The sequence below is a fragment of the Apteryx rowi genome, unplaced genomic scaffold, assembly GCF_003343035.1.
Source record: "Apteryx rowi isolate R43461 unplaced genomic scaffold, aptRow1 scaffold_139, whole genome shotgun sequence".
NCBI classification, from domain to species: domain Eukaryota; kingdom Metazoa; phylum Chordata; class Aves; order Apterygiformes; family Apterygidae; genus Apteryx; species Apteryx rowi.
In genome coordinates, this window is record NW_020447630.1 from 1,719,784 (window position 1) to 1,747,146 (window position 27,363).

At 38.1% G+C, this 27,363-nt stretch overlaps 1 protein-coding gene and 1 long non-coding RNA gene across 4 annotated transcripts in view; both read left to right on the top strand.

Moving 5' to 3' along the window:
• The first annotated feature begins 85 nt into the window (after window positions 1-85).
• Window positions 86-27,363, top strand: part of MRPS27 (mitochondrial ribosomal protein S27) — a 47,515-nt gene continuing 20,237 nt past the window's right edge. Inside the window, exons 1-4 of one of the 3 annotated variants that reach the window (XM_026057404.1) lie at window positions 86-182; window positions 1,497-1,574; window positions 7,401-7,471; window positions 9,479-9,537. In XM_026057404.1, coding sequence (XP_025913189.1) covers window positions 101-182; window positions 1,497-1,574; window positions 7,401-7,471; window positions 9,479-9,537 — 290 coding nt within the window. In that variant the 5' untranslated portion in view covers window positions 86-100. Of the gene's footprint in view, window positions 183-1,496; window positions 1,575-5,638; window positions 5,710-7,400; window positions 7,472-9,478; window positions 9,538-15,318; window positions 15,396-27,363 lie in introns of those variants that run through there. The other 2 variants (XM_026057405.1, XM_026057406.1) reach the window with 2 other exon arrangements.
• LOC112961827 lies at window positions 21,374-25,730 on the top strand. Its single transcript, XR_003252127.1, has 2 exons — window positions 21,374-21,565; window positions 24,777-25,730. It is a non-coding gene; the product is annotated as an uncharacterized LOC112961827 (long non-coding RNA).

Genomic DNA, 27,363 nt, shown 5'->3' on the forward strand with positions numbered 1-27,363 from the left:
GGCGGCGCGGGGTCCCGGCGGGGCCGCGGTTGGCGGGGGCCGCCGCCGCCGCAGTGTGCGCGGTGACGGGGGCTGTGCGGAGGCTTTCGCCTCCCTCTGTATGGAGGTGCGTAGAGGTGCAAGGTGCTTCGGGAGCTGCGTGTCGGTAACAGGAAGCGCAGAGCAGTGCTGCTGGTTTGTTTGTATATATCTTCCACCTTACTGGCTTCATAGCGTAGTATCTTAGCACCTACCTTTTCGCATCGCAGGAATTAATACAAAGTTGTATTGGGGCTGCCAAGCCCGAGGCAGTAGATGTTTAGCAAAGCCTACCTAATTAAGGGGACAAAAGCACAACCGAGATCGATGTTTTTGGAAAGGTGTCTTTGCAAAAAACCCTACGTCTGGGGAGATGCAACTCAGCAATATTTCCTTAAAGAGACATTGGGTAACTTTATGGTGCCTTTGCAGCTTAACTCATTACCAATGTCTCTGTAGTGCTTCCTAATAGCCAGATGCCCCTATCTCAAAAGTATCACTTTTGCTCAGGCACTGTAATTGCTCAGAAGTGAACCAGCACGAAAGACGCAAACCTGCCTTCCTGTCATGTAGTTGCTTGCAATGCAGAAAATAGTTTTTCAGACCCTCATGTTTTCTAATGCCATCCTTGGATGTGAAGAAACACACAAAACTTTATCTTAAAAAAAAAAATCTTTTGTACACATCACTTATTAGTGTAGTGAAAAATGTCTTAAAAAAAGAAACTCCTCTTATTCTTCCTTTTTTGACTGTTTAGTAAAGCTATGCACATAATATTCTCATATTATGACTGTGGGATTCCAAGTACCAGGTCTTTGGGGAAAAAATTTGCAAAGATGTTCAGGAGCTGGGCATCTGTATATGTCAGAAAAATGGTAAAGTAAAGGAGGATAATTATTTTGCTTTCAACAATAACAAAGTTTTATTGGTAGTGGATAGATTTTCAGATAATGATTTTAAGGTACTTGCTAAGAATTCTGGGTAGCATAGTAATTAGCATAGTAATGTTTATTTTTAAAATACTTCATGTTTCTTAACATTAATTTCTGCAACCTTTTGTTTACATTTCTATGTCCTCCTTCAACAAATCTTACTTTGATGTTCATCATGCATCTTCAAGGCCTCATTGTGTTAGTGAGGCACAAGTGTTTTATGCTTATGCTTTTATGCCTGCATTTTACTAAATGTGAACATTTGACAAAAAGGGTCTATATGTGCAAAAAAGTTATCTTTTATTGTTGTTTGTTTTTTTCTACCTTTATAATTTTCTTAAAAACAGATTTCAGTTTGGGAGAAATTTGTCTCATGCTGAAAAACTTTTAGGGGAAAACTTTTTGCTGTATTAAAAATGACAAGGTAATGGCTTGTTCTAATACAGGGAGTGCAGACTGTTACAGTAGCTGCTTCTAACAGCTATGCCATATAGGCAGTTTAATGCATCCAGCTCAGTAAATATGACAGATTTCTTTTTTCATTAGGCAGAAGATCTCTTCTTTCTGCAGCATATGTGGACAGCTCAAAATGGGAAAAGAGAAAAAAAGAAGAGCATAGGCTGGGTGAGAAGAGTTTCTTTCTTTTTTTTCCTCCATTTGACTAATTAATTGCAAACCTAAAATCATTTTAGATTAGCTTATGGTCCATGAATACTTCAGAATAAGAGTATGTGTGGAGTAAAATGCTTCTGAGATTCTGTTTCAAAATCTGCCCCATATGTTAAAAATCTGTCTTGTATGTTCAGACCTGTATGCAGAAACGAGTCAGAATTTGCCCAGCTAATTAATGTTTGGTTTCTCTAAGGTGATTTTTTTTCTTTCACAAAATCCGAAGCTTTTATGAATGTCATATTTTTGTGTCTGAAAATTGGAAGACTATATTCTTTGTTGAAATTTTAAAAGATTTAATTTGTAATTGTAATGTAGTGTAAAAAAACACCTATTATGTAAGTATTATAGGTCATTAGTGTTTAAGAATGGTATTTTTAAAGAACACTTTCTTCACAATTTTACAGGAGGAAAATTTATATTTCATATTGAAATTTTATATTCTTTTGGGAAAAAATATTTCAGATAAGTTTTACATTAAACTGTGGTACTGAAATCCCTCTTGGGAATTTCATAGGTAAACTCTTTGGCTAGATTACATGTCAAATGACATTCCACCATCTTTCTGTTGAATATATTGCATGGAAAGCATCATGGCAAAGTTTTTTCTAGGCTAAAGATACAAATACATTATTTGGTACCGTGAGTAAAACTGTCTTAGAGAATCCCTTAATACATACTCTTTATCTTCCATTTTTCATTCCTGAGTTTTCCTGAGTTATGCCCTTGAACGATATTTGTTAATTGTAACATATATTATGCAGCTGGGAAAAGAATCAACAAGCGTAATTCAAGAGCTTTTGTCAGACGGGAAGACAGACAGTGATCAGAATGATGTCTTTAGCATTATATGCATTAATTTATTTTTGTTACTTGCCCATGGACTGTTAGATTGATACTGTCAGCATGTTTTACTCTACATGGGCCAGAACCAGCTGGTGGGTGCTCATGACCATAGTCTGGATCCTTCAGAGACTGTTGTACCTTGTAGTGTTTTATGGTCAATGAGACTGCTGACCTCTGTGTAAGCCTTTTTTGAGTTGGAACCACAGACATTAATGACCTGGGATGTATTTGAATCGGTCACCTCCAGATGAAAAATGATTCCTATTCTGGCCAACTTCCAAGGGAATAGAAATTCAGTGTAAAGAAAAACGTTGAGCAAGCACTCGTACAGTCAAATGTCTGGCTTCCCCCAGGCTTGCCAAGACCTTTTGTGACTCTTTGGCTAGCAAAGTTCTAGCTGCTGCTCTGCTAAAGACCTTGGTCCAAAGCAGATGCCTGCTCCATACTCTCTGAAGAACTACTTTGCATTTTCATTTTGTGTTCACAGAAAAGAGAAAACAAGTTAACACAGTGTCAGCTACATTAGCATTTTCAAAGAGGAGACAGCACCACAGACATCTGCTCTGTAGCTGTCAGCTGTATGTTTGCACATACAATCTTGTGTATTGTAACTGATGACTATAGCTAGAGTGAATTCCCTGTGTTCAGGAGATACTCTTTTATTTGAATATTTCAAACACTGTTTCAGAAGTGTTATGCAAAATTATGTCATGAGAATGTATCTGCAGAAAAAAATGTTTTGATTTAAATTCCATTCCATTTCTCTGCTACGATGCTGTGGTGCCGTCCTGGACTCTAACTCATTTACCGTGTCCATATAAGACACTGTTTATTCTCTTCTCCATAAGAATAAGTGCACGTGATTGTAATCTCAGCTGAGTATGAGTGGGCTTAGCAAACCTCAGTACTGAAAAAGGTGTGGGAAAGAACAAGATTGTGTTTTGTGTACAGAAGCACACTTGTTCGAAAAAGTAAGGGCTGAAAATGCCATAATTTGTGGTAGGAAGATATCTGTTTAGTAGTAATTTGGATTCCACTTATTAAAAATTAAATATCGAGGAAACAGGAGGCATGGCTGGACTTAGATTCTCCAATATTGCAGTTGGTTTGTCGCTAACAAGAATAAAATGAGGTGACAGTAAGTGTCTTAATGACAAGCAGGGAGATTATCAAAATCCAAGGGGATGGCAAAAAACAAGTGGAAAAGAAAACATCTTTTTGGTTAGAAAAGCTTGTAGTATCAGAAGTGGCTCATCAGCTGTCTGGGAGGAACGCCAGGTGGCAGTGCTGCCTTTGCAGACTTGAATAATTTCCATTCAAAGCATTCTTTGGTACAAAGCTGTAGGTCTTTCCAGAAGCTACTAGGGATGTGGATATTGTGAGAAATATGGAAAATAAATTTGTAAGGCAGAGTATTCACCTCAGCCTTCCTTTATGTTTTTCTTGTGTCTATAAAATAAATCAGGGCTTTCTTTTATGAAAACTAAATGTTCACTTGTGAGTTCTGCCCATCATCCCTAGGACAGGTAAACTTTGGGTGACAGTTCTGTCAGCTTCCCAGCTGCTGCCCCAACACAGGATTTCAACCCTGTCATGGAGGGGTCACTTCTAAGGGTGAGAGGGTAGTTCGTGTTCCAAGACCTTACATAGTGGCTGAGCACTCCACTTGTCAGAGTGGTTACATGCTGTGGATAGGCATACACTGGGAATCAAACTGAAACCGTATGGATTTCGTAGGCAACCAGATAGGTGCTAGATGTCATAAACAGTAATTTGGAAGGTGAGGGACTGTATTTTCCCAATTGTTGTCCTGAATCACCCAGTTGCAGGAAGCAAATTGAGTTTCTATAAACAAATGAAAAAAAATAAATAAAAGCGAACATAAAATCCTAGGTGCTGTTCTAAAGACAACTGTCAAGTCACACCCAAAAGTGAAGTGACCTCTGCTCAGACTTATAGTTTGTTAGTTTATTTACATCCATGTGGTTCTGCAAGATACAAAAATATTTCTGTAGAGGAATTAAAGTTTCRTAAAAGTTAATTTTGTATTAATTCATTTTGAGACAATAGGTGTAAGAGAGTTGATATACTAGTGTCCTCTTTGATAATGACTAGCAGATAAATAGTGTAAAGGTACTTGCAACATATACCTGTTAGAATGTACGTCAGATTTTACTTTGGCCATAAAAGCACTTGCTTTCTACGCTAACATTAGCACTCAAGTTTTACTACCAACAGTGCTAAAAGACTCAAGCATTCACGCTTTTGCATTTTAGTAGTTCTAACAGGGTGTTTTTAATTCACAGAAAGCAATAATGTTGATTATTGAACAGCAGTTTACAGAGTAAGCATGGTTCACAGAAGGTAGCTGAATTATTTCAAATCATGAATCTGAGAAAAAAAAATCTACTCTTTGAAGAAAGCAAACCAGGAGAGGGTTGCTCATTGCAAATTATTCGTGTTCAGAAACTACAGCAGAAACTGCAGTTTGTCTGGCAACAAAGCTAAATTTCCAATTAACTTGATTTGTCTCTTATTCTTTAAGGTTTAATCAGCTTTCATTTTATCGTGATTCTTATGCCAGAGCTGATGGATAAGTGCTTCATGTTGCTTTCCATGATAAAGTTTTGATAGGGAGTTCCAGCTTTTCAGACAGCACAAAAGGTCAATCATTAAAATTCTGTGTGAATGCTCCTGGAGGAGGCCTGTATATGAATGGCTAGCAGTCTTGGGATCCTACACTCTTGGCATTGTATTAATTTGGTTTATATTTTACTTCAGTCTGTCAGGGTTTTCTGAGATGGGCTCTTCAGCTTCATGAGCACCTAGACAAAAGAAATCCTAGGCTCAGGGCCTTAGTGTGGCTTGTGACGGTCTTAGATATCAGCTTCCAGTTCTCAAAGGGACATGACAACTCAGTGAATTTGGAAAAATGGTTCTGGAGTAGATAAATGTGATCCCAGCCCGTGCAGTTGTTCATCTCAGAGTGACGTTGCCGTGTCATTAAAAAAAGCAGATTTCTGAGTGAATACTTACCAATGTTTTTTTCAGCAGTCTCTGAGTGCAGATGAAGGATGGCAGCTAACATTTGACTTAGTATGTTTAGGCAAACATCTAGCCTTTTTCTCATTCCTGTCGACTTGGCTGCAACATCTGATCTCTCTAACTTCTAGCACTACTGGTTGTGCTTCATGCGGAATGGAACCATGCTCTACCGTGATCTTCATGAGTGGTGGAGAGAAGGATAATAAAGAGGTCTTCTTATAAGCATATCCCCAAATTCTTTATCTTTAAAAGAGTTGTCTGCTATTATAGTGATTATACAGTACAGAATGGCCTCGGTGGCCCACCTTATCTCAACATCCTGTGTTGTATTTCATCAGAGCTGATACTTGCTCAGTGCCCTTGCCCCAGATTTCCTTTACTTTTCATGATCATGTGATGTTGTCTGCCTTCCCTCAGCCAGAGATAACTGCATGTCAGGAATATTCTTTTTTGTGTTTTGAAAAGCACACCAAGTGCCTCAGGAAGACACTATGTAAATACAAAATACTGGTATGCAGTGGACAGCAACGTTATCTAAACTAGGAGTTTAACGCTTAACTCCAAACCAAGACTCCAGCATTTTACTGCAGTAACAATCTTTGCATGTGTGTTGTAATTTGAGGAAGTACCTGTAAGATCACAGTAGCACTGGGTGCCATTCTTACTATTAGAACTGCATGTATCCCTTAGTATTCACTAGTGGTACAGGAGTGTTTTTAAAATCTTGGGTAGTGATACTACTTTTAAAATGATGGGTAGTGATATTGCTTGTTCTGCGGACAATGTGTTCACGGCCTGCATCCCTCAGAGCCACTGCGGGTTATTGGTGCTATACTGCTTCCTGATTACCTGTCCTTGCCCGTTTTGCCAGAGTGGAGGGGTTATTCGATTGCGATGTGGTGCTGCAAATTACGCCCCCCTCATGTTTCATTGAGGTGCGGAGTTTAGATGACCATTGTGACCTTTGTGGAAAATGAATCGCAAAGCTAGCCAGCCCATCAGTTCTTGCAGCATGGCCAGTGGGGCTGATCCAGAGGTATAAAAGGAGGCTATTGCTGCGTTAAAAACAGCTGGAGCTTCCATATGCAAAGGATAAAGGGAGGTGCTAGGGATGCAGAGAGAATATTTACGGTTCCTGGTGCTGGAAGGTGCAGGAGGATAGAAAGTATATGATGGATTTCTCTAAATATTATAGATGGAATGCCACCAGTATGGGCCTCTGGAAAGATGCAAACAGCTGACACTATGCATACAGTAAACAGATTACTCTTCCTGGGCCGTCATTATTTTCCAGGCAGAATACAAAAATAAAACTCAAAATTATATTCTTCAAGTTCAATGTTCAGCTACCTGTTAAACAGTCAAAAGCTTGAAGTTCCTGTGTGATCAAATTAATATTGTTACATGACTGCTGGAATAGAAAGCTATGAAATTAATATGGTACTGGCCCAGTGCCCAATTTGATTAACTGGATTTCTTTGGATTGCTGTTTGTGCCTGTAGGGTTTATCAGAATGGTACTGCTTGTTTCTGTGTCTCATTGTTTTACCATAAAATGAAGGAGAAACTCACCCCAAAAGCACTGTCTAGCAAATGCTAGAAAGCAAATGTGAATTTTCAAGATATCTACTGAGGTTTTTTAGCTATAGTATAAAATCATCATGTTGAAAATGCCTCCATATATTGTTTTCTGTTCAAATATTTGCCAAATAATTAAACAGTAATTGATAGTATTGTTTTCATACAACTTCAGAGTGAGAATTACAGAAGACGTTATTAGGGAACCAACATTAAACTTCACGGACATAGGTTCTATTCCAAGTTATATGATAGCTCTGTAGATTTTCCTATAATCACAGCTGATTAAACATTATTTTTCTGTTTTCTGCAGCTGAGTTAGCCACCTTAATGGACAGAACCTACGAAAGAAAGCTGCCTGTCAGCTCTTTGACCATAGCCCGGGTAAGGAATAAATTCCAATCATGAAGTGATAGGAATGACAATAGAATGCTTATGAAATCAAGTGAGCTCAGAGGGGATAAATGATATCTCTTCTGCTGGGAGTTCTGGGATCGCAAATGTCTTGTTACACTGTTAAATTGCTGTGTAAAACTGTTTTATTGTTACTTTGTGCTCATTAGTTAGTACCTGAGCTGTAGGCTCTTCAAAAAGGAAATAGGTTATCTTTCTGTTAGGAAGAGTGTTCAGCAAAGTGGAGCTTCACTCTGCTGCTAGGCTATGTATTTTCATAATATATGTTCCCTGCCTTCTTGTGGTTTCTGTCTTTGTCAGTAAGAGCTTTAACACCCCACCCCCTCAGGCACTTTATGGGAAACCAGCCTGCTAAGGGAATGCACCGAATTAGCACACTGCCTATCTGCATGCATCTTCCTATACTTCCAGGCTCCTTTGGGAATAAGGCAGAGGTGGCAACATTTTGCTGCTACAGTTTTCTTTCCTCACCTCAGCAGACTCTGGCAGGACAAATGCTGACATGGATTAAGTGAAGCCGTTACTCTTGCTGGAATTAGTAACCAGAGCCATCCTTTGGGTGGTTTAATCTGGGAAGGGGAAGTGAAGGCAGAGATGCAAGGTGTGCTTTTAAGTTCTCTATGTAAATGGGTTGTTGTACTGAGAAAGCAGAATAAACATGGCACTTCATTTTTAAAATCAAGTGTCAAAATTCAGAATTATTCAAAAAAGCTGAGTCGCCACCCTGACACCTCAGTGACAGTTACACTAATTAGGATCATTGGTACCAGTAGTTGAAGAGTCATAGAACATTTTGTACCATAACCAAACATTGTCGATCATTTCTTCTGAAATGCTGTCTGCAAGGGAAGCGGTTGTTCCTCTCTCCTTTTGTTATTTAATCAGCTTTATTCCTTTTCTTCCTCACACTCTGCTTTGGGCTAATGTTTTTTTCTGGAGAGGCAGCATTTCCAGGCTGTCAAAGAGCCCCACATTCCAATACCTGTAGCTCACAGATAAGATTCTCATTTTCTAAAATATCAATGAAGTGCACAGGCATGCTATTGCCATACTCAAAGATGAGATCTACATGTACACAGTGTGCAAGAAGAATTAAGAAACTGGAGAGCAAATCAGCTGAAACTATTGTTTTTACCTTACTCTTAGGATAAAGAGAAACACTGACCTTGAGATCATGCTGTTTATATATTCTGAGCTAAAGGCATTATATAGAGGAGTCTCTGGAGTGTTCCAGCATCTTTATGCTCATGTTAGTTAAATCTACAGGAAAACAGAATTCATTGTTACCATAAGACAAAGTCTGGTTGAAAAATTTGCTTTGATTTAAACATTTGGTAGCACTGAAAATTTTGTAAGATTGCCTGGGGTAGATGAGGTTTTACATAGGAGGAAAGTTGTACTTGAAGCCTTGTGGGGCTTTTTTTCGTACTGTTATTTATTTGTGCTCTGAGAGATTCTAGGTAAGACTGAAACTAGTGAAATACAAGATAGTATTGCCCCTGTACTTCAGAATTTATAGTATGAATAGGCAAGACTGATAAATGTTAGGGAAAGAATGCTTTTTAGAAAGAGAACTAAGGCATGTTGAGAATTACCCAAATCAGAAAGAAGAGTTAAGAACTAAATGTGGGTTCAAATTAAAGGATGCAATTAAAGTGGAAGTAATTCAGAGGGGAACAACAAAAGTACCGGATACTGGATTATATGGACATCATTCTCAGATGGTCTCCATCTTTTCAAGATATGTAGCATTTCTTAGAGGTTGGTTTAGTCTTTTCTGGGTCATTTTTAAAAGATTTTACTTTTAGCAGTGTAGGAGGAACCTGACTAGTAGTAAACAAAGATTTGAAGATCTCCATTACTGTCAAACACTTAAATAGGCAATACAAATGTACTCCATTTATTCAAATGGCATTTTATTTTAATATGCTTTGTGAGCGCTCCCTCTGAAGCTTCTATTTCTTATTTTTCAATCAGTTTGTTGACAGCATTTCTTCACGAGAGGAGGTGGATCAAGCCGAATATTACCTTTACAAGTAAGTGTCTTTCCCCCAGACATGAACTTTGAGACATACAAGTAAATACCATGGAGTGTTGACATTTTAAGACTCTCACTCTTTCCAGTATATTGGCTTAGATTTCTCTGTTTCAAAATATGTGCATCTACTTGTCTTATAACTCATAGCTGAGGGCCTTTTGAAAACTTCTGCTATTGTTATGGCTACCCTCTTTCCTGACCTCTGGCATTGACGGCAGTCAAGCCTCCTAGTCTGAGCCACTGAACAGCTAATACAACCGCCAGCTATGACTTAAATTTAAGTTTACTTTAATTTAGTTTAAATTTAATTTAATTTATGACTTAAATTTAAGTTTGTTTCCTCAGAATGAGCAGAACAGAGAACTGGGTTGCTGTGGTAATGATCAAGTCAGCAAGACTAAAGGAAGTATAATTGTTTATCCCCTTGGAACTTTATGTGTTCCAGATAAGGTGTGTGGTTCACCTTATGCAAGGGTTTGGGGTTTTTTGGCAACTGTTTTTATGTTTACTGAAGTGTCTTTGGTACCTTTTCTGCTAGTGTCAAGTTGAGTGCTTGCTTGCCTCAGGTCAAAACATCTCAATATTGACTTTGAGAAGGCAGTAAATCTTGCTGATCACTAAAATAAATTAACACTTTTATGGATGGTTACACATGCATTTTGACAGCTGAGTCTCCTGATGGAGAAAGTAACTGATCCTTTCCAAGTTCATGAGAAAACATTTGCTTTACAAATAATGTCAGGTTGTTATTTGTAAATAATAATGGTTGTTATTTTAACAAAGAAATTTACCATCTGATTGCTTTAAGTATATGTATAGTTGTAAGTGCACAACTGCATTGGACTTCAGATCTCTATGAACCTCTGGTACTAGCGGGGAAGTAGTTGAACTTCAGAGCTTCAAGATGGAAGTGAAAGAAACCCTGTTTGCTAATACTAGCAATATCCTAAAATGAAAAAATAGAAGGAGGAGGAAGACCTTCTCACAGAGCGCAGGTTACTGGAGCTTTCATTCCTTCTGGTCAGGGTCTTGTTAATCCTATCAGACAAAATCTATGGGGACCCTGTATTACGACGCTTTCCTCTTCAAAAAATATTTCTCAATGGGTAGAAATCAATTTTCCATTCTGCAAAAAGTCTTGATTAGAAGAAGACAGGAGAAAGTAAAGCCTGTTTAAGGCAAGTCCTTTTTTTTGGCTTGTTTTAAAGGTGTACTGCTAGTACCTTTTGTTAACATATTTGAAGATTCTAGTATAGGTTGTGCCCCACAGACTCCAGTTCTTGTTGGTCAAGTCGAGCTCTGTATGGTAGGGGATCTTCTAATGCCAGGTATCAAGAGGAAAGTGTGGTAGTTTAATTGCTCCGTCTCAAAATGATGTAGACAAAACCCGGATAGTCAGAGTGAGCTATTCGTATCTGATATATCTTACAGGCTTTTTCTTCCTTCTTGAATGCAAGAAGTCCAGAGTGAATGACAAAAAAAAAAAAAAAAAAAAAAAAGTGAGCACAGAAAAGCTTCTTTAATAAGAAGGAAAGAATAGATAGAATAGGAATCTTTAGCATATAAATAACTTTCCCACTGTTCATCTGTGCCTGGTTAGTACATCAGTTTAAAAACAGATTTTTATTCTTAAGACCACATTCTAAAGGAGAGATTAGCAGTTCAAAAATAATTACAGCTATTTACCACTTCTCTAAGAAATAATAGTTCTCCTGTGGCTGGTGAGAGTATGGTTATGTGCACATTAAATATGATAAGTCATTATTGATACAGATTTTAATAGCTAGTGAGAAGAAAATAGAAATGTACTGATGTGCAGTGTGATTTGTCAGACAGGCACCAGTCAGAATTTTTCTTGTATGTGTTCTTATGATGCTGCTTGTTTTGGATTTTGCAAAATGTTTAGTCTTTTGGAGACTTCATCATCATCCATGAAACTACTTGTTCTCAAAATGCATTAATATGGAGGTAGTGAAACAGTGCAGAGAGGTCTGCAATTCATGTGAAAATGTAAAAATCCCAATTATAACATCAGTTTCCCTTTCAAATGAAAATAAGTGTGCTACCTTCAGGAAACAGGAGAAATGGTTGGTATCCGCAAAGTCTCTTTTATTGTTCTTTACATTTCACACGTAGGCTAGAGTTCAAATGAAGGACATGTTTATAAAGAGATCTCTTTGCAGCTGGGAGCATGTTTGACACAGAAAAAGAGCACTGCACAGACTTCAGACAGCCACACCATGAGGCATAAAGGAGGCAGTAGGAAGGGAGAGTTAAGTAATAGATGAGCTTTGACAAGAAATCTCTTTTTTTGGCCTGTCACTTCCTTAATGTTAATGAAAAACAGTTCAAAGCGCAATGTTCTTTTTGCTTTATGTAATGAGGGTAAGCCTTTAAAAGTAGAAAAGAGAAAGAAGAAATAAAAAAAACTTTTCATTGATGCTGCCTAAGGTTTACAAATCCTTTGTGAGCAAATGGTATGGTATATTTCCTGGTAACTTGGCTGTGTGTGCCTTTACCTGAACATAAATACGTAGAACATTCCCAAACGAAGTGCTATGCTTTTTCCCTTGACTGCCTACAGAATATGAGGGGGAGATTTTGGTGCCTCTCCCCAGTGTTGGGTGCCTCCAGCAATCTGAGGCGAAGGGTAGTCAGTTCCAAGTGGCCTGCAAGGCTGGGAGATGTTCCTGACCAAAAAGGGCAAACTGTGCTGGTGGGAAGAATCAGAGGGAAATAAATGGCATTTCCATGCTCCCTGTGTGGGTTTTTCCTGAAGATGGGAGTGCCAGAACTTTTAGTTGTAAACTTTGTAAAGTGGGGACTTGCCTTGTATTGTGTCAGGCAGAACATAGCTTTGAAAAGTGGTATTCTGGAGCATTATAATGTATTTAGGGCCCTAAAATACGATATATGTATTATATTTAGACCTGTTTCAACCTTCTCTGCTTTTAAAGCAATGGATCTCCAGCCATACTGTCTTCACAGAGGATCTTGACCTCTCAAGAATAGCTTTGTGGAAACTGCTATACTACTTTGTGGGACATGTCAGTAAGATGGTAAAGGCCATTCTGAGGCATGATGTCATCTGCTTTCAGTGCTCCTCTTTTTGTTCTCTTCTGAATACCTCCCCCACCGCCCCGCCACCATTAACTGTCAGACTTAAAAAATCCTTTCATCTCCTAGGATCCCAGCAGAAATTCTAATCAGAATGCAGAGCACTTTCTGCCAGATCAAAGACCTGCAGTTCGCCTCACTTTGTCCTGTCTCGCTGAGATGTCACTATTTCTCACTTCGGGGTGGTTTTTGGATGATAGAAACCTTAGCATAATGGAGAGAAGTTTTATGGTGATGTAACTCTGTTGATTCTGTGGGTAGGTTTTATGCTAACAAAGATTTTGAATGTGTTGGAAAGCTATTGTAAAAGTTTAATGTTGAGATTCCTTGAGAGACTTTTTAATTGCATTAAACCCATGACCACAGTGTTGAAAAAAATATACATGCTGCCTGTAAAATGTAGATGTTTGTGTGCTATGTGTGGATATGCTCTTTAAATTCTTGTACAATCTACCTGAATTTTTTCATTGCTTTTACTTGATTGAAATTTATTTGTTGGAAATGCAATTATTTCTGCATATTTTGATGTGTATTACCTGGCATCAGTAGTTGACTATAATCACAGAATGGTACAATATCAAACTATTAGAAGTTCTTCTTAAATATGCTGTTCTTGCATCTTTCATGGTAGCTAATTACGTTTTTTGAAGCCTTATTTCAGCCCTGAAATAATTTTGTGACTATAGCAGTCTCCCTATATAGGAAATTATGTTTATTCCTTGAAATGACAATATATCAGTAGTTAGTCCAACATTCATTCCCACTAATATGATACCTTGTTTCTGTATGTGCAGCTACAGGATGTAATGAAAACCATTAACCTGTTCCGGTACAAATAGAAAAAAAGATAGAGAGGAGGCACTTTGAGGTGCTTTGAGCTTCCTCCACAGAAATGTGAGTGTAAAAGCAATAGAGATATAAAAATAAATGAATCAGAAGAATCTGTATATTACTCAAGATATGCAGCAACTGTCCTGAAATGATGTTGAGGAGTGGTGGAAGGGTCTGGGGGAAGAATACCGTTGGTAGCCAGCCTAATACGTTTTACTGGTCTGGGAACCTGCTTCAGCTGAGCAATCCAAAAAAACTTCATTCTCAGATTCAAGCTGAGAATGCTCTTTGGCAGATTGGGAGAAAAAAGGAAGGGAAGCACCGGAGAGGTTTACATAATTAGAACATTCAAGTGTTTTGCAGGTGATTGACAGGAATATCTATTTTTAATGCAATTGCATTGTGATGGCCAGTGCGAGATGTTGCTGCATGGAAGATTTGTTGGTCACTTTCCAAGCAAGTGCTGTCAGATGTAAGGGTTGCAGTCTTGCAGACTCTACAGCTCCCCTGGCTTCAGCGTTCACACATTTCTACATAGATGTGCACATGTGCTTGCTCTCCCTGTCATCTTTCAGGGTTTATCCATTGTCCAGCCAGAGTCTGAATTACAGTAGTCTTTGGAGAAAATACCTAGTAGCTCCATCTCAGAGCCTAGAACCAAATCTCAGCAAGCCTAATCCTCTAGCCATATCTCACTCAAGTAGGTGTCACTGGAACTGTGCTATGAAGTGTGGAATACCCATCAATAAGGATGTAACACTGAAAAGCATTCAGAAGGTTCTCTTCCTGTAACAAAATTTTTTAGTCATCTGCTTTTCATAGTTCACCTATCCTTTTGTGTAAGTTTTCCTTCAAGCTTGGCAGATAATGGAAAAGAAGTTTCTAGGCTGTGTGTATAAAGGCAGAAAAAGTTGGGAGACTTTCCCTAAACACTACTCTTTTCTTTTTCATGTTGTAGACATTAAAGGGATAAACATTTGGATTTTAAAAACCTTTCATATTAAAAAAAAAAGGAAAAAAGATTCTATAAGCAGAGTACATATATCAACCTAAGGGGGAAAAAACCCCAAACTTCTGAAGTAGATAGAAAGATAAAGCCAGTCAGCTTCAGAAATAAAGAGCTGACTCAGTCCATACCCTGGGTAGGCGAATTTTCATTTAGTATTGAGAGGAACGATTTCATTTCCATCCTTGCAAAAAAAAGAATATTAACAAAACTTTTCATATCCTTTAGCCAGCATCTTTCTTCCCAGTGACTCAAATCATTCTGTATAGTAGCTAAAATCGACTGAAGTACAATGTGAGAGGTAAGAATTTAAGACCAGATCTTGACTGAATGTTGTACTTGTTTAGAGCATATTGTGAAGGAAAAAAGGTGGTTTTGTCTCAGGATTTGGCTCATACTCTCTTTAAAGCTAAATTTCACTATATCCAGAGACATTCTGGAGGTTGTTTTATAAGTTCTTGCACCAGCAAAAAGCCTGGCTGGAGACAAATTTGTGCATTATATTTTAGAAATATTAAAAATCTAGACAGAGGTTAAGTTGCAGCCAAAATGTAAAGAGTTAGCAGTTCATGTGAATGTGAATGAGCGAGGCAGAGTAACGTCTTTTATAAGCTTCAGAATTTAAAACAAGGAAATACACACAGAGATTTATTCAGTTGCTAGCTTGGATGACAAATAGTGGAAAGATACATGCAGGAATTAATCCCCTCCAGCTTCCCCTGCAATGAACTTCTGGTTGCGTGGCAGCCCCCTGAGTGGTATCAGCAGCCAGTACCAGACAGCAGCTCCAAGCCCGTGTGAACAGAAGAAGAAAGCATGTGAAGGTACAATTTTCATTCAACGCTCTCTGTTATGGTTTTCCTGAGTAGTGTTAACCAGCACAGTAATCCTGACTTTTCCAGGTAAGCAGTGTTCAAGATTGCAGCTACTAGGATAAAAAACAGAATTTTTATCAGGCTTGAAACCCCACCTAGAACTGCCATGTTCCCTTCTTTGCAAAACACTAACTTTGTGTTTATTGTATCCATCAACCTGAATCATTGCCTTATGGTGCAAGTTATTTACTCTTTTTTGAATCAAAATAAATAGAGCAGAAAAAATAATGATGAACTACATCATTAAGAAATAGTCTTGCCATGATGTAGACCATAGCTGTTTTACTACAGATAGGTTGATTTGAACTAGAATTATCTGAATTTTTGAATTTGATCCCAGTTTAAATCAGCAACAAGAAACCTTGATTGAAATAATAACAGAGTTGAACCGTGTTTCATTTTCAAAGTTTTATGATCTTTCTAAATGAAGCCTCATTCCTGTTTTCTGGTAACCCTTTAAGCCATTTTGATGTTTTTTTATGTGGAATTATTATACTAAATTTGGAACTTATTTTTTTACTGACCAGGAAGACTATCATATATTTAGTTATAAGGTTAAGAAGCATTTATTTACAGGCTTAATTTATATGTTTGATTATGTTTTAGAAGTATTTACCAGAGTGCTGTTTTTCATTCATGTGAGCTCTATTTGGAAAGAAATTTGAATGGAAGTGTTACTTTTCTGCAAATGTACACATTTTAATGAGTATATAAACATTAATTTTATTAGATACAATAAGGAAAGCATTTATCCAAACATATTTTGCACTTAAAACTTAGTTATCAACTTAGTTATCAACTAAAGAAAGTCTTGTATTTAGTGAAATTAGCTGATTTTCAAGACGTCAAGATTTTAGTATCTTTAGATTCCACTTTCTGTTTATCTTTTATTTAGAAGAGGTATGCATGCTTTCCTGCTTTTTTTCAATCCCAAATTGACTCTTTACTGAGCTGAACTAAACTGATTTTAGGAAAATAAAGAAGATATCATTGCAGCTGTAGAAGGGGTAACAGCCATTAAAAATTCTGGTTTCAGTGGCTTAGCCAGTGTCTTTCTCTAGTCTATGGTTATCATGTTGGTAAAAATTGACAATAAAACATCTACTGCTTGAGGAAAAAAGGTATTTAATGCATGTTGTTGATTTCAGGTTCTTTTGATGAACAATTTATTTCAAATAGAAATTTCATCAAAAATTTTTATCAGCTTTAACTTACTGAGTCACACTACTGCAGGACTGTGGTGTGAGTGAAAGTGGGGAAGCTGTACAAATAAATGGGTTAGGACATTGTAACTTCATCTATCTTCGTATGTATGAAATAACAAAATAGGTTAAAAATGGGAGACCATTTATCATTTACTTTGGGGAATATATGTTTTTGTATCAGTGCAAATAGTGTGTACTCAAAATGCTGAACAGTTTAGATGTCACAAGGCCAAAAAACACAGAAATAAGTACAAAATCAAAAGGCTTCCAGATCAGGCAGAAAATTTCTTGGGAATGTCAGTAGTTGTGAGTATCTTAATGTATTTAGTCATAAGGCAACTGAGAGAGTGAAGGGGGTTTATGAGATAAGTTACAGTGTTGATTCACTGCCATTAGGGATGATTTCTATGGGGTGAATCGGTGTGTTCACTTATGTGAAATATAAAAACAAGTGTGGATGAGCTTCTCATAAGATGAAAACAATTATTTTTAATAAAATGGATTTTTAAGAGAGGGGTGGATATTTAGAGCCTGGATGTGTTTTTTGACTTTGTAAATTTTATTCTGAAAAAAAATAAGTGAGGAGCCAGAGATGAATGATATGCAGAAAGTAGTGTTGGCTCTCAAATGTCCTGGTGTTGGGTGTAGGAATCATGTAGCCTGTTAAGCTGTTAAGCTGAAAATACATGTTGGTTGAATATTCATGTTGTAAAGCTGACCCACTTACCTGGGTTTACTTGGGTTTTTCTGTTTGCCTTGTTTTTCTCTTGTTTCTAGAGGAAAGTAATGCTTACAGGAAGGTGAGACTAGAGAGCCATTTAGAATGTAAAGCATTTTGCAGGATTCAGGCCATATTACTGTGCGGGTTAGCATGGAAGAGATTACTTGCTTTCCTCCCCTGCTTTCCTCCCTCACTTTTTTTTTTTTTTTTTAACCTCTATTGTATTTTTTTTGTCTTTACAATCTTTGAAGAAAAATTTCTCCAGGAGACAAATGTGTGTGCTAAGAACAGCTATTCAAGCTGTTCATGACACCTTTGGTTTCCTACCACAGAAACAGTATCAGCCATTCCCAGGTGCACAGTAGTGGAGCTGGAACCAAAACATCCCTGTGAGAATTCCCATTCTGCTCCTCCTTTCCTTGAGAGATTGTCAGTATTGTCGAATGATGCCAAATCATGTGCTGGTCTTAGAGTAGACTGGTGGAGAGAAAACCAAGAGCACTAGAGTCTTTCTCTTTTGTTACCTCAGTCAATATATGAAATATAAGGCTAACATACATATTTTAATTAAAATTTCACTTTTTTGCTAAATATAAGGAAAAAACCATAAGATCTTAATTTTAAATGCATAATTGCTGTGTATAGAGAATGTTATGTTCCACAGGGCATATAAAATGAACACACTTTGATCAAGCAAGTAAAAAAGGCCCACACCTATCTTATTAGGCTTCCCAGAGTCAAGAAGAGTGTTCTGTACTTTGCTGATAACAATGAAGACATTTGGTTTAGTAATATGATCCGGCAGAGTGTCTGTTGCATTGCGCTCTGAGAATTTCTGTGGTTTTGATGCATGTTGCTGCATAGTGTGTAGTAACAGATGGCAGATGTGATGCAGGTTCCAGAAGGGAAAAGCTTTTGGAAACAGAAAGTACATTAAGCTGACCTTGCTAGCAGATAAAATAGACAGTCAGTGTGCCACAAGTATAGATCTGATCTTCTTTTATTGTACGCTATTGTAGACTAAATGGTTGTGACAAAATCAAAATTACTGTGACAGAGAGGAGAGACACCTGCTTTAGCATACATCTTTCTGGCATATGATTGGGAATGTTAATTTTCAAATATCTAGCTCTTCTTATTCACAGAAATGGATGCTTGTGCTTTTGTAGGACAGAAAATGTTTGATTAATCACCACCAGTGATTAAGACATTTAAAAAATTATCTGATTATATCCATCAGGCAATAGATTGCTTTTTGGCCCTAGTAATAAAGAAATTTGAAAAGCTAACCTTTGTTGCTTGATTCCTATGGTTTATTTTTCCTAACTACTTTTGTCTTATTCATAAATGTCCAAAAACATTAAAGTGTGAAAGAAAAGCAAATGAAAATAGGCAGGTACATTTATCTAACTTGTATAGCATATTATTTCCAGAGCATTTACTTTTCTGCCTGTGAAAAAGTGTTCTACTTCCTAAGGGCAGAAGAAGCTTGTGTTACAAATGGACTCACAAAATAATGCTTTGTTATAATTGGATAAAGGTACTGATAAGCAAAGGTCGTAGCTTAACATTTTCCTGGAGTGGTTTCTGAGGTTATTTCTTTCTCTCTTTTCCGGAAATGGGAGAGTAAGGTGCAATTTTCTGAGTGTAAGATGTCTAGTAGGGAAGGGAAAAACTGAGTTCAGGCTGCCTACCATTTTTTTCTTTTAATGCTGCTTTAATAGTGAGCTATTTCTAAAGCTGCATGCTCCAGATAACATATCTATATTGTCTGCTGCAATGAAGGCAGTTGCATTTTCGTTGCTTCTCTGTACCAAGCACTCCAGTCACTCTGCTCAGCTACCTATGCCTGTCCCTTCTGGCAGAGTCCCAGTTATCTCTTTTTCCGTTTCTTTTACTTGGTAAATTTTGGTTCACAGACACAATGATTTCTTCCTTATCTTTTTCTCTTTTTTGGGGGAAAAGGGGTAGCGGGCCTCAGAGGTAGAAACCCAAATGCCTCCTATCAGCTGATAATGCCTCATCATCATGATACCCCTTACCTTACTGCTAAAATCCTGGCATGCCCCCTTTCCCTGAAGTTGCATGTCCCCAGGCCTCTCAACTGCCTCACTGTCTCCCCTTTGCTATGCCAGTTCAAAAGCCTGAGGGGCTCTGTTAAACATGAGGTTGGTCCTGCACAGAATGAGTCTCTTCTTAGCTGCTCTCTTCTTAGCAATTTGTTTTCCATCTTTGTCACCCTGGCTAATCTTGTGGGACACTGGGGTGCACATCCTTAAAATGTGCCAGGCAGAGTTATAGTCTCTGCCTCCCTGCTTTAGTCTAATTACTGATCCATGTATATGTGCAGGTACTCAGCTGGTTGAGTCAGGTCCATTGTAGCTGGAGGAACCATGTGTTGTCTCTTTGGACCAGGGGAGGATCTGGCTTGGATACTGCTTCAGGGAGCATTTAAACAAGCAACAATGAATGCTTTCTTTGGTTTGCTGTTAAAATTGGAAGTGGGTATACAAGAGAGCAGCTGGTAGAAGCTCCTGTTTTTTCAGCTGTAAATGTAGACACAATAAACACATTCCTTGTTGCTTCTCTTGCTGAAAACTAAACAGGGATTTTGGATTTTTTCTGGATTTTTTTTTTTTTTTTTGATTTTTTTTCCCTTTACTGCAGAGCTTGTCAAGCTGAAAGTGCTGAGATTTTGGCAATTGGCTTTGCAAGCAGGTTTGCACCTTTATGAGTAATCTCTTTTTCCAAGAACTGGTGTATATATAAAGCTGGCTTTCATCTCTAAAGTCAACTTTGTGATCATTCCCTTTAAATTGTTGTTTATTTCATTCTGATCTCTCCTCCTCTTTCACTGCTGTTCTCATTAACTTTTCACAAAGGGGAAAACTACTCCTTTCTCCAGTCTAATCAGCTGCTTTCTGCTTTGTACCATTAGGAAAGGAGCAGAGCAGGGCCAAATCCAGGCACAAACAAATAGATGGCCTCTTCTGGCGGCAGACTGCTGGGAGTTAAATGGATGTAGCCACCCTGCCTTACAATGCTTGTGTTAAAGCTCTGGAAAACCAGACTGTCTGCTGATGTTTCTACTGAGGGATGGACAAGGTATAGCAACTACCGTGAAAGCAGGACAGAGGAGCCTTCATGGCAGGAGCAGAAGAGTGAGCTCTCTTTGCAGGAGGGATTCCTCTCTTTCTGTTCCAGTGAATTTACTATCCTGCAGTGATCACACCTTCCCAGAAGGCTTCCCTTATCCAGGTTTAATAGTAAAGCAGCAGCTTCATCCCACATAAGATGATAGTCATGACTCTTTGGAGGAATAAAAAAAAAAACCCTGAAACATGTCAGATTAGTAATTGCACATAGTTGTAATGTTCCCCACCCTCCTTCCTATCTTCTCTGTTCTCATATGCAGTACATGACATGGCATTTATAAGCCTCCTATACTGTGAGTGCCTCAGAGAGCTGGATGCTCCTAAATGTCAGTTCAGTGCCTGAATGCAAGAGCTGAGTAGGCCAGTGCAGCAAGGAGCAATGGCAGGACATACATGGGCTTGCATCATGTACTGATGCTCAGCAGCAGCAGCAAAGCCAGCAGTGGATTTTATTTGCGACTATCAGTCTTGGCTGTATTCCTATTCCAAAAGAGAAGGAACTGTAATTCTTCTGCATTTTCACATCCTTTGTCTGTTCTGGGTCGCGCAACCTCACTTAACTGTGCAGCTTGTACCTACCTACACAAGAGAACATTTGTCCCACGGTGCACGCAGTACTTGAAGTGAGTTACCTACTGTGTCTCTCTTCAAATAACAGATCTGACAATACAGTGTTTTTTCTGAAAAGGACTACCTAAAAGTAAAACAATCACAGGGCTGGTGAAAGCCCATAAATTTCAAACTGCCTGACAAAATGCTTGAGTCAGTTTTATCATGATTAACTTTAACTTGCTTAGTGTTCAGTGTGCTTGGTATCTCACACAACAGAATAAGAGTCATTCCTGTCCCACCAGGCTTATGAAGAAGTTTCATTGGGAGAAGCAGGGAAGCTGTTGGTCTTTGAGACATTACATCAGACATTAGATGGATTCAAGGTGGACTGCCTGCTAGCAGCTTTGACCAGAGACAAGCTGAGGAGAACTGTTGGACTCCTTCAGGTGTATTTTTCTCTGTCTCCCCGAGTAGGATCCTCAAACATCAAGCCCTGGCTGTGCACCTAAGATTTACTTTTCAGAAATGGTTGCCTTTTGTCAGTGGCTGTGCCTGAAACTAGAAGTGAGTCTCAGGTGTTGTGCTTAATATGGAAACCTCTTTTGTTTTCCTTGACAGTTCATCCTATAGGCTTGCCACCCCTTTGCTCATGGAGTGCAGAAGGGCAGCAATGCACAATGGAATCGGACTGTAGTGGTGAAGAATGAGGAGAGCACAGGTAGTAGGTTAAAATCAGGTTAACTTGAACTGTGTAAATATGGCAGTGAATCTGAAAAGGTGAAACGTGAACTGTGCAAATGGCATTTTCTCAAGTGTTTGGCAGCATAATGTAAAGTTTAGCTTTTCCTGAGCTTAAATCGACTAGTAAGATCTGTTCAGTAATTGTATTCTGACAGCATTCTCTTGCCTGTATATTCTTTTTGTTTAGGTTGCATGTGGTATGAAACTGAACAAGTTTGCGGAATAAACAGTTTGACTCAGATGCTTCTGTATTCCAGCTTTTGATACTCAAGCCAGAGAAATACATAACTTGTAATCTGTGCAAATTCAACTGTAATCAAACTGAGAAGTGTCAAAGGTTGCATCAGACAGTGTAACATTACAGTAGTCTGAAGCTAGTCTCTGGTGTGTTCATGAGAGGTACTTTGTGAAGCATAAGGAATTTGAATAGAATAAATGGAAAACTCAGTGAATTATGCATCTGACAGAATGATGTTCATTTCTTCTCAAGTTAAATTTAGCCTGTACATTAGACACCATTAAAAAGTCTCTGTTTGCAAATACAGTAATAGCAGTATCTAATAATAGGGTGGTTTTTTTCCCACTCTTAGAATAAAAAGTCATTTTTGGTGAGATTGCTTTTGTTGATGGCATTTTTACACACACCCATAAAGCATTCCCTTTTAATACAATGTGAAAGGGGCATGCTATAATAGTTTAAGCATAGCAGTAGAAGGCACAAACTCCTGAACGTTGATCCTAACTTTGACTCAGTCCCCTCTGTCACTGAACAAACTATTGCAAAACTTCTTTAGAGTCCCAGTCTTGTCAGCTTGAAAATCCTGAGGTTTTGCCTCTCTGTCCAGCTTGGTTAATTACTGATGGAACACAGACTTTGCTGTGGCATCATTGCAAGAGGATGTAATAGTTTAAGTAAAGACAGAATAACAGAGGTTTGGTTTTCATGCTGGGACTTTTGATGGCTGAGAGCTGGACATTTTCTGAAGCATCTTAATTGCTTTATTTATTTCCAAAAATGTAACACTAATTAGTAACACCTAATAAGCTTTGAAAAAATTTATTCCCTAAAATCACATAGTCTTACATATAGCCCTGGTTTAAGAAAGACCATGATTTAAGTACTTTTTTGGCACCCAAGAAGTTTTAAACTGACCTGCAATATGCAGTTAGCAGGAACTAGCTTTCTGCTTTGCACTGTTTTTCAGGTAGTCTTTAGGAGATCTCTCTCTCACTTTCTGCATAATGAACCAGTTACAAAGGCAATTGCAGCAATTACAAATTACAATTACAAACAAGCTTTCACAAACATTTCTTTTTCATTTTGAAAAATTCATCCAGTCGATAACGTGAGTACCAACTTTCAGGCGGGTGGAGAATCATTTGAACTAATGACTGGTATAACAGCCCTGGTAAAAAGGTAACAACTAAAAAGGTATTTTATTTACATATGCCATTTTACAGGCATTGTGTTAATCAGTTTTCAGAGAGATGAGTAAAGATTCCAGCAGAACTGACTTTTTGTCAAGCTATAATACAGTAAGTTTTAGTCTGACACACTTTGAAGTTGCTGAGATTCAAAAAACTTCCCAAAGCAGGAAATCTAATGTGTTGAACAGTTCCTAGTTTCTCTCTCTATATTTTTCTGTGCCAGGATACCAGGAAAAGATATAATTAATGCAAGTGTTGGTTTAAATTAGGCTTTATTATGGTTGCATGGGGATGAGGAAAGGCACTAGAGATTATCTTATCAGAGTCACTATAGCAACAGCTCACCCCATCATTCTCTGTGTTTTCCTGAGCCTATGATACTCTCCATTCTGTCACTAGATTATTAGTGGCATTTATATTCAGAACCAGTCATTTCAACTGTAAAAGCCCAGGAGTATTTTTAAGAGAGAGAAATCCTTGGAGCTGTGTCCTTTACAGTCAGTGAAGGAGTAGTTTGGAGAAAGGTTGGGCTTTTTGTTATTATTGTTATTATTAAGACAAGGCTTTTCTTTTTTTTAACTGATGCTCCTCAAAGGAGTTCAGTTTTAGGATGAAAGTAGTATGGTTTATTTATGTGCATGAGAGGATAATCTGATTTCCTTGCCCATCTTTTCCAAAAGAACTGAGAGAGGTGAAGGGTGATGGGTAACAAGACATTCCATACATCCTTGGACAGGAAAAATAGGAACACTACCTTAAAGCATCTGATCATTTGATTTCTTTCATTGTGCCTATATTTTTAAGGAACAAGAAGTGAAGCAAATCTCCCACGCTGTCCACCTACATCATCATTCTGTCCTGACCATAAAGTAAAGGAGTAAAGCCCAAAAGGGGGTTGCTTGTTTCTTAGTTTGCATTTGTAATAAAACTTCTGAATGTTGATAAAATGACTTGCTTCTATTTTCTGTGAACCTAAGCCAGGCACCGCCACCTTTTCTCAGTAGCAATATTTAAATTGCCAGAATGCTCTTTTTCTCCCCCCGTCTCCTGGGGATCCCCAAATGGCCAGTTTTTACTTCAGTGAGCTGGCAACCTTCCCTTTAACCTGACTAGTTTAAATATTATTCTTAAAACAAGGAACCATGTTGTTATCAGAATTTTGAATGTTAACGCCTTTAATTTCTAGGTAGACAAGGCCTGTGACTAAGGTCCTGTTATACCGGGTTGTGAAAGACACACAGAGCACATTCACCAAATGGATATTGAAGACCTGGCTCATGCTGGGAACATTCTTTTGAGAAGGGCACTTCCTTTGGTGTCCTGTTGGGAAGCGCACAGTTCTGAAGTATTTTGAATCAATGTGTCCGTTAGAAGATTTTTTTAGCAAATGAATTTAACAGCCTGAAAGAGTTTTCCCRGGGACTGAGAGAGTGTCCTTGGAAGAAGTATGTTGTTTGAGCCTGGGGTCTGGCTTTTGCTTTTCCACTCTGGTTATGATCTAATTAGTATAAAGGTTGGAGTAAATTCAAGGCAAGCCTGTAGGATACTTAGGTTGATAATGTTTTCTGAACGTTTATTCCTCTCTGCCCTTTGCAAATTATTCTAGAGGGGTTCAAGGCTGCCAGTTGTAACCTAATGGCAGAAGATTGGAAGAGCGCCCCCTCCAGTTCTGTTATGTTCACTGCTAGTAGACAGAAGGACAGATAAATAACTCAGGTATTTTCAGAGCCAAGAATCCCAATACAGTGTTTTAGCTTTCGCTGCAGTCTCTAAATCTGCTGCTCTTACTGTTTCTTTTGTGGTGGTTTTTCTATCTATTTATTTAGAAGTAAAGCATTTCTTTTGTGTTGCTGTATACTGCCTCTCCATTTGTACATTGTTATGAAATTTATAATGTTTATAATGTCTAGTGTTTTAAAACTATTTGATGATTCTGTTTTTTTCTTTTAACATAATAAGATTGTTCTTTGTATTTTACTTACAAGGGTGCCTTAAACCCATCAAAAGAAAGATGATCATTTAAAGTAACATAATGCTGGGAGTTGACAACGACGGGCATAAATGCTTGTTTTGTCAGAAATTCAGCTTGTCGGTCATTTGTTAGTCAACTCTAATAACTGACTGTCAAATAAAGTAGGTAGGTCAGTAGAGGATAAACTAGATCCTAGAAGCCGTATGGGTTGATTGCCTTATGTGATAGACATTGTTGGGAAGAGACTTTGCAAAGCTGAGCTTTCTACGCAGCACAGTGGTTTTGAGCAACGCAGTAGCTACTTTGAGACTATTAAATGGTAAATTCTGTCCCTCCTGTTGTTAGGAGAGGGTGATTACCAGTGTGATATCCCGAAATTGCCAGCATGTCTCCCGTCTTCTTAAATGACCGTGTAGTATGTACCTCTCCCCAAAATATCTTCTCCCTCAAGTCTGCTTGTTACTTCTACCAAGCATAAGGGCTAAAACCCAAGTAAAACAGTAACATTGGACTAGGCAGAAATAAAAAATGAATGTGGTATAACTGGTGAGCAAGACTAGATAATAAAGACATTCTTTAAGTTTCCTCTTCAGGCTTGATGTTTGACTGTGCTTCTATATTGTAGTTTCCCCATATCTAAAATCAGACTGCTTAGGCCTATTTTGAGGCCACATTTATCACTGTTAGAGCTCTGTGGAACTCCTGAGCAAAAGATGCTATGCAGAAACCATGCGTTCATATGGAGATGCAGTGAGCCTCATTTAGAAGAATCAACTTTAAAGCTGAAGCAATCAAGAGCTAAACAAGTTTAAAATCAAAATTCGGGAAAGTAAAAATTAAAACAGAAGAAGGGATGAACATGGACTATCTTCAGGAAGTATGCAGAGCTTCTTCTCTTCTTGTATTAGAGCTCAAGAGTTCTGCCTCACAGCATTAAACTATCCTCCACTATAGTTAATTCATCCAATTTTTTAAACCTGTTCTGTTGCTGCTTTTGATAATTGATTTCTTACACTACAAATGCTATTTCATTATTTTTATTTCAAAAGGAAAGTGTTCCCTCTGTTTTTGCTTGAGTGTAGGCAGTTAGTGCGTATTTCCTATATGACATGATTAAAGGTGAAATTTTTAAAAGGATGCATACGAATAAAGGTGTAGGCACAGATGTAGGCAAAGAAGAGGTGGAAAAATAAAGTTTCTTTCATTCTTAGAAGGAAATTTCAAGCAACAAAGATTTTTTTCATGGCTGTTGTCTTTGACACTGACACATGAGCAATGCCTCCGGGTCCATTTAAAATGCAGAGGATTTCTCCCAAGGCCTGTGGCTTGAAATGACAAACAAAAGGAGACTTTTGGGTGACGTTTTCCTTAGCCTTCCAGTTTCCAAGCTAAGCCTGCCTGGAATCTATTTGATCATTATGCACTGTAGCTTAAAAAATGTGCCTGGGAAGAAAAAACCATGTCATTGCCAAGGAGCTTTGCAGCCCTATATGAATTGTGTGCAGAATGTGGAGCGGCTTTGGATTCATTCCATTGAGACAGCTTCTTCCTGGCTCTCAGAGACATTTCTTATGATAGCATTTATTTGTTTTAAGTCTCTTTACATTTTGCTTCAAGACTTTTAGGAATTTGAAGTGGATGAGAAATCTGACAGTCTTTTCTCCTGATTAAAACAAATGAGCATTCAGACCCATATTTCTCTCTTGTTCTAAGAGAAATAAGATTTGAAGTGTAGGTGGAAGAAATTCATTACAGTGGCTACCACTAGGTAGGTTCTCTTTCTTTTCTGGGTTAGAGCCTACAAGTAGCCTAGCAGTGTATGAAACCTTTTTGATTTTAATTCTTATGAGGAAAGCAAAGTAACGCATCTAAATGATCCATATGAAATAATGAAAGACTGGGGGGTTCTCGAGGTTGTTTTGTTGTCAGTTTCTCCACTTTCTTGAAAATGGAAGGAGACAGTACAGGAATTTTTAAGACATATGAACACAGCATTACGGTTGAAGTTTTATTTATAGAAATGCAAAGTTAGTGAAACAAAATGCAGATGAAATTTAGAAGGTCTTGAAAAATAATCCAAAGGCATAGGAGCTCATACAGTCCCGTGCACTGTACATATAGATCATAACAAAATACTTACTCATTAGGTAAGACAGGAGCAAGAGAAAGGAGAGGGACTCTTCTTCCTATTTCACAGACAGAGAAAAAGAAAAATAGTGTA